Raw genomic sequence first — 12,546 nt, 5'->3', positions numbered from 1 at the left:
TGGTCATATTTTCTGATTGGTAAAAACTTTTGAGCATATACCCCCATTATATGTACTACATATTTATTTATAATTATAATAAGTACATGGACCACCGAACTAGTGTATACATTATAAAACATTAACAAAAGTTGACATTTATAAAAAACAAGGTAAACAAATTAAGAGGACAAATTCTAAAGCTTTTCCTCCGCCCCAGTAGATTATCTTATGCCCCCTGGGGTGCGCCATCCCCCTCCAATGGGACACTGTTTGAGAGGGTTTCAGCTAAGAGCTGCTGACGGATCTCAGACACCTAATCTGTGGAAGTGCGTACATGTTCACCAAACTTGGTGAACATATTTAAAGCGATCTCTGACATCAACTCCCTAACCTGTTTTAACTTCCTTAAACACAAAGCAATAAAACTTGTTCCATAAACACATTAGCTTCAATTCTAAGCAGTTTCTCTCAACTGTAATAAGAGTCTGATTTGCACAGCCTCTGAATTTAGGAATCACGTCACTAGTATACATTAGACTCTTTATCATCAAAGATCAAGTAGCCTTGAGACAATGGGAGAGGCTATGTGTATGGATTTGAGAGGAACCTAAAATAGTAATAGTAACCATTACAAAAATCACTAGTTTCTGTCTGACTTACAAAAATGAAGTATTAACAAAAAAATTATGATGAAAACAATATAAAAGTAAGCTGTGATCTGGAGTCTTTTTAAAGCCATTCCCTTTGTTAGATGCAATATGATGATTGTCTTACCTGCCTGGGTTTAAACAGCTCAAAACTAGCACTAGGGTAATCCCTGCAGGAGATGAAAGGCATCCTCCCGTGGGGTCTTTCTCTGAGTCACCTGGAACAGGGGGCAGAGCCTCTCTTTGGCCACTTTCACAAGGGCCTGCAGTGTGCTGGACACCAGGATGATATAAAGTTGAATGAGACTATCACTTTTTAAGTCAATGGCATTTAGGAATGAATCATTTGTTCATGGAGAAAAATACATACTTAAGAGCAGAAGACTGGAAATGATTACTTGTCAAGGAAAATAGGACAAAGCTTCACAGGGGGAAGGCCATTTGATTTGGACAATGAAGATGAACTGTAGTTGAGAAAGGAAAAGGAGCAGTGGGAAGGTAAAGATAAACAAAGCAAGGAAAGAGAAAATTAACACGGAGTACCTAGCTGGGTGGACACGTAACTCCTGTAATGGTCAGGAAAGCCTTCTGAAATGGTCTTATCCCCTTTCACGTGTGTAGAAACTGGCTTAAGAAAGTGAAGTAACTAGCACAAATCACTATGCAATTACCTGCTGCAGAATTTAATACTAACTCTTCGTGTTAAGGGATGCATTAGTTAGATAATGAGTGCAATTTAGTGATCCCAAAATTTCACTGTATGTTATTTGTAAGGATACAAAAGAGTTGCACTTACCAGAACTATTCTTAGGAAGTACAGTACATCTATTGGGGAAAATAAAGAATACCTGAGCTATTTGGGATGCTGATGTGGTCAAGCTCTTGTAGGGCATGCTGGCATAGCTGGTTGCTTTACGCTTCAAAGGAGGATGTTGCCCTGTAATACTCAGGAGCCTCTCCTTTAAGTAAATCTTTAACAGATATTTGAGGACTGTTAATTTAAAGGTGCTCAAACTAATAGTGTGCTCAAGGGCCCCACTTGTTCTGAGTGGTTACAGAAGGGTTCTCTGCCTAAACGCCAGAGCCATTGCTCTCCGAGATGCGCAGTGGCTCCCTATAGCATGAAACTACATTGCAGATAGACAGGCAGCTAGGCAGCCCGACAGAGAGAGAGAGAGGGGTACAGGTGGCAAAGAATTAATGGTGATTTAAAGATTGTGCTACTGATGCTCTAACTGGTCTGGCTTAGTGGATTGAGCACCAGACTGCAAACTGAAGAGTTGTTGGATCCATTCCCAGTTAGGGCACATGCCTAGGTTGCAGGCCAGTCCCCAGAAGGGGGTGCTCGAGAAGCAACCACACACTGATGTTTCTCTCCCTTCCTTCCCCTCACTGAAAATAAATAAATCTTAAAAAAAAAAAAAAGATCGTGCTGCTGGCGGTCTTCTCACAGGAGAATCTGATGTAATCTTAGTGTTGTATTTTCTTCAACTTTTTATTATAACCACAATATTTTTAGGGAGCTTAAATCCTCTGAGGAACAAGATGTGGTAAGAATGAGTGAACCCATAAATCTCTACTGTTAAATCTTCCATTGTATATCTGTTATCTTCAGGAAATTACTACAATCAAGGTGAGATTCGTAAGAAAGAACTTTTCCAGAGCTGTGATGTTTTGGGGATTCCAGCCTCCAGTGTAATGATTATTGACAACAGGTAATTCAGCTGTATTAGTAATTTGATTGAGAACACATCTAGTGTTTCACCATTAATTGTTGGCTGCTGGTTATGAAAGATAGTCTTTTTTTTCTTAAGTGTTTTTATTGATTATCTACTACAGTTTCCCCAGTATTTTCTCCCTTTATTCCCCCTCTACCCTACCCTCCAGGATTCCTCCCCACCCTTATGCCCATGGGTTGTACATGTAAGTTCTTTGAGCCCTCTGTTTCCTATACCATTTTTAGCTCTCCCCATCTATTTTATGCCTACTAATTATGCTTCTTCTTCCCTGTACTGTTTTCCCCCTATTCCTCCCTTCCCCCTCCCCACTGAGATCCCTCCATGTGATGTCCATTTCTGTTTCTGTTCCTGTTCTAGTTATTTGCTTAGTTTTTGTTTTCATTGTCTTTCTTTTCTTTTAGGTTCGTTTGTTATAAGTTTGTTGTCAATTTACTGTTCATATTTTATCTTCTTTTTCTTAGATAAGTTCCTTTAACATTTCATATAACAATGGCTTGGTGATGATGAACTCCTTTAACTTGACCTTATCAGAGAAGCACTTTATCTGCCCCTCCATTCTAAATGAAAGCTTTGCTGGATAGAGTATTCTTTAGGTCCTTGCCTTTCATGACTTTAAATACTTCTTTCCAGCCCCTTCTTGCCTGCAAGGTTTGTTTTGAGAAATGAGCTGATAGCCTTATGGGAACTCCTTTTGTAGGTAACTCTCTCCTTTTCTCTTGCTTCTTTTAGGATTCTCTCCTTATATTTAATTTTGGGTAACTTAATGGTGATGTGCCTTGGTGTGTTCCTCTTTGGGTCCAACTTCTTTGGGACTCTCTGGACTTCCTGAAAGTCTATTTCCTTCGCCAGATTGGGGAAGTTTTTCTTCATTATTTGTCCAAATAAGTTTTCAATTTCTTGCTGGTTTTCTCCTTCTGGCACCCCTATAATTCGGATGTTGGAATGTTTCAAGTTGTCCCAGAATTTCCTAAGCCTCTCTTCATGTTTTTGAATTCTTGTTTCTTTCTTTTCTTCTGGATGGATGTCTATTTCTTTCTTTTGTTCCAAATTGTTGCTTTGAGTCCTGGTTTCCATCCTGTCACTGTTGGTTCCCTGAATATTTTGCTTTATTTCACTTTGGATATCCTTCATTTGTTTTTTCATTTTTCAACCAAGTTCAGTCAGATCTGTGAACATTTTGATTACCAGGGCTTTAAATTCTCCATCAGATAGGTTGTCTATGTCCTCATCATTTAGTTCTCTCTCAGAGGTTATGCTCTGTTCTTTCATTTGGGCCATATTTTTTTATCTCGGTGCAGCTGGTAAGTTGTAAGGGGGCAGGGCAACCCTCTTTGCTGCGCTGCATCACTGCCTGTGGGGGAGGTGCCAGAGAGGGAACAATGCAGCTTGCCTGCTTGTCCTTAGCGCACGTTCTAATGGACTCTTATGTGGGCCCGGGAGTTTCTCCCACTGTAGCAACCCCTGTAGCAACTCTGAGTCTCATTTTCCCCTTAAGTCAGCCCTGCCCACACAGCCCTTGCAGCCTGTCACCGTGCTGCAGCCAGCCCTGTCCCCGAGGTCCACAGACTCATAGTAGTTTTTCTCCACCAGCTCTCGCCACCTTACTGGTCTGGTAGTTCTGATTGATTTTTTTTTTTCTTCTTTGGTTGTCAGAGTGCCACGCAGTTTGATTTTTCTGGTGCTTCTGGTTGTTTATTGATTTTAGATTGGTTGTTATCCTCCTTTTGGTTGTGCAAGGAAGTGAAGGGTTCCTACCTACATGAATCTAGAGCCAGACTACTGGGGCTGAAACTCCATCTTGGCCAGAGCTGATATTTTGCAAGATAGTCTGTATCTTGTTCAATGTGGTTGGGAATTAATGTTCATTGTGTTAGATTGGGCAGGGGGATCTCCTGTTCATTTCAGTGCCCTACAAAGAGATAAAGGGGAAATTTCAATACATTGTCAGTTTTACTTGGCTTAGGGTAAGCTGTTGTGATCACCACAGGGAAATTTCTTCTCTGTCCATGCCAGTGGGTTTTGTCATGTTTTTTAAAAGCACGAATCTATAGCCAGACTACCAGGACTGAAACCCAAGCTTCATCAGGTCATTAACTGTGTCACATAGCAAGTTCCTTAATCTGTTCCTAAACTTCTTCCTCTGTAATCCTTGGAAGATGTGTGGTTTTGAGTCGACTTGTGAAATAGATCATTTGCTCATTTGTTTTCAAAGATGACATACTTTTCTTTTACTCTGTGGGTATATGGTGTGATTTGTTTTCTGTTAATATGAACAATGATATTAATGGGTTCTCTGCTCAGGCACCCCATTTGCACACAGACTTCTGCCTATGAAGTGTTTTCTTTAGCCCAGCAGTGCAAGATGTTTTTTTCAGGATCAGATCTGAGTTCTCCAATCAAAGGTCTCTGCTCAGCTATCAAGATCTTTACTCTTCTCATGTCTTAGTTAATTATGTTTTACATATCCTGAAGGTCATGCAGCTTCAGCAACATCTTCTACTTGTGAAATGCTAATGTAGAGGGGTAGTAAATTTCTTAAAAATAAAATTTTCAAGAAACCAGTTTGAAGACTCAAAGAAACCATGTATGTTAGCTCAGGCTGCCATAGCAAAATACCATAGACCAGGAACCTTATACAGCAGCAATTTATTATCTCATAGTTCTGGAGGCTGGAATTCCCAGACCATGGTCCAGCAGGGGCAATTTGTTTTTTGGTTTAGAGATGGCCAACTTCTCACTTTTTGGTCACATGGGGAAAAGAGAAAGGAGAGAAATTTGTCTTTCTCTTATTCAGTCCTATAGTCCTATGGCAACTAGTTCTGTAGGATTAAATCTACTATTATGACCTTACTTAACCTGAATTACTTCCTAAAGATCTTCCTCCAAATGCAGTCATACTGGGGGTTAATTCTTCAACAGATGGGGTTAGGGGGGATGCAATTCAACCCCTATAGCAACATGTAGCCTGTAGTCTTTCAACCTCTTAGTTTACAACCCTGAAAAAGCAGAGCTTTGGAATTTTACTTCAGGTGATTTAGATGAGTCAAATAGAAGAATGAAGGGTAAGAAGAGAAAAGAAATTTTATGGAGAGCCTATACTCATAATAATAACAGTAAATAGTATTAAACCATTATTGTCAGTACCCAAAACCATCTTATTTAATCCTTAAAGTAATCCAGTTTTTTCTGATGTTATAGATAAGAAACCATTTTACTTAGTCCTTTAAATAATCCAATTGATTTTCTGATGTTATACATAAGAAGCTATACGTTAGTGAGAGGCTGAGCAATTTGCTGCATGTCATCCAGCATAAGTGGTGGGGTTGGCATTTCAGGAAGAGCAGTCTGGCTCCAGAACCTAGGCTTTAACCACTGTGTTTTATGCCTACTCCGTGCCTGACACAAACTTTCACAAAGACCATCTCATCTAACCCGTGTGCCAACTGCATAAGACAGGTTTCCTTATCCTTTTTCGCTTGAAGAAACTAAAGCTCAGAGAGATTTAACAGACTCCTCTGAGGTCACACATTTAATAAATGGCAATGCTAGAATTCAAAAACACAAAGGAAGACAGAATTGATTCCTGGCTTTCTGCAGGAAAGTAGGTCACCACTTTGTTATTGTATTTGAAAGACCAGGATGTGTTTAAGTACATTATCATTGACCTTGTGTGTGGTCAGTTTTTACTTCCATTATTGTGAACTTCATTGCTAGATTTCACGGAAACATTTAGCCAGAAGAGCTTCCCTAAGCACACCCCTTATCTGATCACTTAAAGATGGGGAAAAAATTAGTTCTGAAGAAAATAAGGCATAATGTCAGTCATTAGATGCCTAAATGGATACTTTCAGTAGCTTAATATTGATGAAGTTCTGTGAATTTAATGAGTCATATGATGTTAATAGATACATAGTAAATGCCTGGAATGGGCAAAATGCTGTTATAGGTGTTGGAGAAAAAGAAGAGCAGTTTCAAGACATAGGAGCTGACTGATCGGAGCTGGCAGGATAGGCACCAAGGCTGCCCTTGTGGAAAGCTCTTCATTACTCCTACGCTCATTTGCAGACCAGGGAGAGCGGTTAGAGGCTCCCAGGACTCCCGGGAACTGGATTCGACTAGAAATGCAACCTGTGGATTTAGTACTCATCTTTTGCTTGTGTGCTTCTTAATAATACCAGGAAGAATCCATAGAATTATTTAACTTATATTTCAAAGTAAAAGAAAACAAGAAGTGCCCACATATTTCTATATGTATAGATAATTTCTAAAAGGATGTCCTTCAGAGTAGCTCCTACTAAATTGGGGCCAGGAAGAGCGGAACACTTTCATTTTTTAATTTCACAGAATTTTGTGCAGTTTGATTTTTAAAGGAAGATTTTACTACTTTTTAAAATTTATATGTGTGTGTATGTGCATATATATATGTGAGAGAGAGAGACTACCCCACATATCTGATAAAACATTCCTCCCTCTCTACTCAGCTTCTATCGTACAAGTGAATGCTAAATTAGAAATATGTACACTTTGCTATCTGAGTTGATAAATTCAAAAGAGTAGAATAGAGTTCATTGAAAAAATAATAATGCTTTTAAGCCTTTTTATAAACACTATGGTCTTCTCATAGGCCTCATTCTGGAGGGTAAGTGGGAAGAGGCTCAGATACACTGCTCCTAAGCACTCTGACTAGGCATGGTGAAGCCTCAAGAGAGGCTGAATATGATGAAATAACACAAAGCACATCCCCCCTATTGTAATCTGTGACCATTAAAGTATGCTGGGGCCCAATGACCTATTGTTTGACAAAACTTGAAAGGTCTCAAAGCTGTTCATGGTCTGATCTCTATCTCCCTGCTCAGCCTCATCATCTAGCCCACAGGTGGCAAACACAAGGCCCTCTGGCCTAATCCAGCCCTCCACCTTGTTTTATTAGCCCAGCACCTTGTTCCTACCCTGAGATAGTGCCAAGCTCTCATTTAACTGTTGAGTAGTTACATTTATACAGTCCTAAAATTACAGTTGACCCTTTGAAGGCAACCACGAGGCTGATGTGGCCCCAGGTGAAAATGAGTCTGACACTCCTGATCTAGCCCATTTTACTTACATCACATCCGTTCGTATAACAAAAATAGGTAGGACTGCCCAGTACCCCAAACTGTGTCTCCTCTGCAGCTCCTATTTAAACTGGGCTTCAAACATACCATGCTTGCTTTTTTCCCCATCATTGTATTTATTAAATATTTCCATCACCATTTATCACCACTATACTTCCACCTCGACCCAGCTCCCAGCCCCTCTCATACCATGCTTTCTTACATGTGTACACCTTTGCCTGTGCTTGTGCCTGCCTCTCTCATGCTTTTTCACTTCTCAACACCCCTTACCTGTCTCTTCAGCAAGCTCCTATTCATACTCAACCCTCAGTTCAAGGATTACCTGAGACTGGCGCCATCCTGATTTGCCCAGATTTTCTTGGACATCTTATCTTACATTCTCATTGTTCTATTTTATCCAACCATGCACACTAATTTTAGTCTATGCTATAAACCCATCTATATTTTTTATTCCTGTATCCCCAGCATCTGTCATAACCCTTGATACATAGTAGTTGTTCAGTACTTATTTATTGAATAAATGAATGACTCCACATACACCGTGAATTTACTTTCTGTGGCCAGCATCTAAACGTGTGGTCTTGAAGAACTTAAATGGGTGCCTATGCATCTCAACCTCCTTTTTTTTTTAAATTTAATCTTTATCGTGTTTTTTTGCCATTACCTTTAGTCTCCTTGTACCCCACTCCCCTCATCAACCCCCTTTCATCACTTTTTCTTCATTTACCCATAAATGGTGAGTAGCAAACCATTTTCCAAGATTTAAGTGAAATTGTTTTCACATTCTTAAATAAAGCAGTCTAGATTTCTGATTTACATAGTTATTTTTAACCCTTTGGAAAGTCCTAAATGAGTATTCAGTATTCAGTTTGGAAGGATTTTTCTACATTTATTTATTTTGCCATTCTACAGATTTGGCAACACTGTCCTAAGGTTTCAACACAATAAAAATCTCATTCTTTTTAGTGCTTGTCCTAACATCAGTTTGACATTAATAAGCCCAAAGCTTTTATACACTAATTTTAGCTAATAAGGAAATAGAGTCCAGTAACTACTAGGAAACATAAATAAGCCTGACTTGCTAGCAGTTCCTGAAAATCTTTCTGTTTTCCAATAAAACAATGCAAATCATATAGTGAAAGACAAGCCACAAAGCAGAGTCTGGGTCTGTTGGGGTTATGTTGGTAATTAAACCTCCTCTCCTTTTGAAGCCCAAGAAGAGCTCCCCCCTAAAACAGCAAAAAAGATCGGATGCTGGCTGCCGAAGTGGATCTGACCAAGTGCCCTTCTCACTGTAAGAGATTAAGATAAAGCCTCCTGCAGTCTTCTCCAAATACACAAAGGAGTGACTCCGCAGAAGCTCCAGGGCACAGTTCCAGCCCTAGTTGGCAAGAACAAGGCTGGGCTCCCATCCTCCCATGAGGTGCAATGAACAAGAATGTTTCCTAGAAAAGAAACCAGGGAAAGAGACCAAGGTGAGCCTAGCTGATATGGAGCCAATATGTGAAAATTGAAGGCTGCTTCAAGTACAGCTTCAGAGACAGATTACTCTGGGAACTGAAGGCAGGCTGGGCCTTTAAGTAGCATGACTGGCGGAGTCAGCAAAGAAGAAGTAAAGTGGGACAAGGGAGCAGTGGTCTTAACAAAACATGCATTTGTGGCTAATACTACTCCTTAAAATAAAAAGTGGTTGCAGATACTACAAAAATAGGATTCAAAGTGACCCCATATTGTGATATTCATTACAATACTATTTATGATAGCAAAAAAAAATGGCAGCAAGCTAACTATAACAGTAGACAGTTATATGGCCATGGTCCAGAACATTAAACCACAATTCATAGTTTTTTCTGTGCATGTTTAATAATCCAAGAAGTTGTTCATGATATAATCATTGTGTTTTAAAAAAGCAGTATATACTTTCTTCTTTGTACTTTTCTGTGTTTTATGTAGTTTTGAGAATGAGTATTCAGTGGGTGTAAAACAAAAGTTTTATTAGCTCTATTTTAAAATTGAGTTATATTATCTCTAAGGTCTTTTTCACAACTAACACTTTGTGATTCAATAAGCAGAATAATTGCCCCACAAAAAGTTCATGTACCCTAAACAGGGTTGTCAGATAAAATACAAGAGGCCCAGAATGCCACTCCCTGTCATCGTATTTGTGAAAGTCGATTTCACCACTTCCCTGTTGTGAGCCACTTTGTCTTCTGGCCTTAGCCTGGAACAGGATGTAACTTGCTGCTTCCTCCATTGCCTTACCTACAAAATAAATTTGCAAAATTTAGAGAGGATAGTTTAGAAAATAAGAAACAATGATCTGTTTCCTAAAACTAGCTGCCAGGAACTGCACTTCAATATGTTATTTGCAGCTCATTACTGACATTTCATCAGTAATCCTGATCTATGCCACATAAGTTGTTACACCAATAGCATGCTTTAGTGGAAATTTTCATTAACCCCTCTGTTCTTGTTTCATTTTGGGGGGTTCTTACCATATGTTTGTTGAGTATTCCCTTAACACTCAAACAAACACAAAAACCTCCACTTAACTCTCCCCAGGCCCATTACCACCCTATGTCTCTGTTTTCTTTGATAATCTTTCATTATCTCTACACACCACCTGCACACACTCACCCCTTTATTCATGCCCCAATGTAGTAAAAGTAAAATCTGGCTTACCCATCTCTTCTCTTCCTTCTGCCATTGAAATTCCTCTTCATCAGGGTTACTGATAACTGCCAAATTGTAGGATAAATCAAATAGTTTTCAGTCCAAACCTTATTGGCTCTCTCAGCAGCTCTGATCAGTGTTGACCATTCTCCCCACTTCTGAAAACTACTTCCACCATTCATAACAATACTCGGCCCTAACTGTCCTCTGACCTCCTTACTTCCCTGGCCACTTAGTGCCAGTCATCCTCAGCCACTCTTGTTCAAATACTTGGTCCTTAAATACTACAGGTTTTATATCAAGTCCATTTCGCCTTTTCTTTACTCTCCCTAAGCCTATGGTTCTCAGTGTTTCATGCACATTCTGCACTTGTGAGTGAAGGTGCTTACAAAAACACCTGTACCCCACTCAGCCAAGTTCATGTGGAACTCAGGAGGAAACGGAGAACTCATGACAGGCCTCTGGCTTTCAGTTTGTTTGTTTGTTTGTTTCTTTACTAATTTTGAAATGTATTTATTCATTTACTCTTTATTATTATTATTATTACTATTATTTATTTTAATTGTTGTTCAAGTACTGTTTTCTGTCTTTTACTCCCATCCCAGCCCATCCCCATATTCATTTACTCTTCATTTAACACTCATTTTTTTAGCATATGCTAAATCTCAAATACTAATCATAAAAATACAAAATAAAAAGTCAAGGTCTTGACCTCAGAGAGCTTACATGCTAGTAGAGAAGGCCAATAAACCAACTAATGATATGAGGGTAGAGCAGAAGGGCTACTCCAAAGGCCAGCCCACAAACACTGCCCTGGACTCTCATGCAGGAGTCAGGAAAGATGCCACAGCCAGGTTACCTGTGATCTGAATCTTGAAGGACAAGTAGAAGGTAGCTACATGCATTCCACACACAGTGATGCTTCTGGATACCTGGAGAACAACATGCTTGAGGGAATGTGATAGAAGATGTCCTGAGCTAGCTAGGCAGGTGCAGATTATGAAGACTGTGTGTTAGGTTAAGGTTAAAGACTTTCAACAATTTTTTAAAACTGAGGAGCTTTAAAATATATTAAAGCAGGCAATGACTTAATCTAATTTGCATTTTAGAAAGCTCTCTCCCACAACGTTGTAGATAGCAGCTTGGAAAGAGGGTCCAGACTTAGTGCACTGGTACCAGTTAGCATAAGCAAGCAAGAAATACAGCTGACTCTTAAACAATATGGGTTTGGAGTTCATAGGTCTACATATACGCAGGTTTTTTTTCAATAAATACACAGTTGGCCCTCATATCTATCAGGTTTGCATCCATAGATTCAACCAAGCACAGATGGAAAAGAATATTTTTCATTTCACAGCTCGGGATCCACAGATGTGGAGGGTCAACTGTATGCATTGTTCTGTACCTTCTACACCATTTTATATGAGACTGGAGCATTCATAGATGTTGGTATTGGCAGGAGTCCTGGAACCCATCCCCCACTGATACTGAGGAATGACTTAGTTTTGAAGCGGTCAACACTTACACTCAGATTTTAGCCTGTGTGAGGAGTCAGCCCCCCAACCCCTACTCTTTCAGGGATCAACTGTGTAAGAGTCAGAAATAAAGCAGTGGCAGAGGAGACAGAGAGAAGAGATGGTTTCTAGTGCTGTCACAGAGGTAGTGTTTCTATGACTTGATGACAAATTGGCTGTTAAAGATCAGAGAGAGGGGAGGCCAAAGGGGCTCCCACTGTGTGGATTTAGTGACTGAGTATATACATCACCTCCACTAAGACTCATCTTCCCACCCTCCCTGTCAGACTGGACCCCCCAAATTTTACCCTAGTAAAAGAGGAAAGAACTAGTTTGGAAGGCCTGAATTTTCCCTTCTGCCCCACTGCAAAACTGAGCCATTGAACAACTGTTGGGACAGAGGTGTTAGAGTCATGCCCATAGCATCTGGGCAAAAGGAGGGCCCCAGTCTTAGCAGCTAGTGACAGGCTCATACTCTGACTAGCGACATGGTGGCCCCCATTGGCGACCCAGGTACTCAAATGGGATGGCTTAAAGTCCAAGCCACTAGGACTGCTATGCTGGGCTCAGTCAGGAAAGGTGTTCATAAGTGTTGCAAAGCAGCCCATCACAAATGGAGGACCAAAGCTATTCTCAGAAAGCTAGAGTCAACTCTCAAGTCCGAAGTCCAGATAAGTTAGAAACAGGAGATCAAGAGTGAGGCTAGATGTGACAAGCTTGGAACATGGGTCAAGACATGCAGTGAGGATATGAGGCCAAGACAAGAAAAAAAGCCAGAGTCCTCTTGCACAACTCTGTTGGAAAACCTTGCTGCAAAACAGTTTGCTTTACATTCATTAATACAAGCTAGATTTTGATATGATTTCAATGCTGATTTTGT

At 40.0% G+C, this 12,546-nt stretch overlaps 1 protein-coding gene and 1 long non-coding RNA gene across 5 annotated transcripts in view; one reads left to right on the top strand and one right to left on the bottom strand.

Moving 5' to 3' along the window:
• PIGL (phosphatidylinositol glycan anchor biosynthesis class L) overlaps window positions 1–12,546 on the top strand; it is a 73,073-nt gene that overhangs the window by 15,454 nt on the left and 45,073 nt on the right. For all 4 annotated transcript variants that reach the window (XM_053665693.1, XM_053665692.1, XM_053665691.1 and 1 more), the window contains exon 2: window positions 2,245–2,344. In XM_053665693.1, the coding sequence (XP_053521668.1) occupies window positions 2,245–2,344 (100 nt within the window). The remainder of the gene's footprint in view (window positions 1–2,244; window positions 2,345–12,546) is intronic.
• LOC119064468 (uncharacterized) lies at window positions 9,424–11,084 on the bottom strand. Its single transcript, XR_005085404.2, has 3 exons — window positions 11,012–11,084; window positions 10,162–10,217; window positions 9,424–9,741 (listed from the first exon to the last, which is right to left on the bottom strand). It is a non-coding gene; the product is annotated as an uncharacterized LOC119064468 (long non-coding RNA).

This window comes from Artibeus jamaicensis, unplaced genomic scaffold (genome assembly GCF_021234435.1).
Source record: "Artibeus jamaicensis isolate MK-2021 breed Jamaican fruit bat unplaced genomic scaffold, CSHL_Jam_final contig_419, whole genome shotgun sequence".
Classification (NCBI taxonomy): Eukaryota; Metazoa; Chordata; class Mammalia; order Chiroptera; family Phyllostomidae; genus Artibeus; species Artibeus jamaicensis.
The sequence above is the reverse complement of the archived record's forward strand: the minus strand, read 5'-3'. Positions and strand labels throughout refer to the sequence as shown.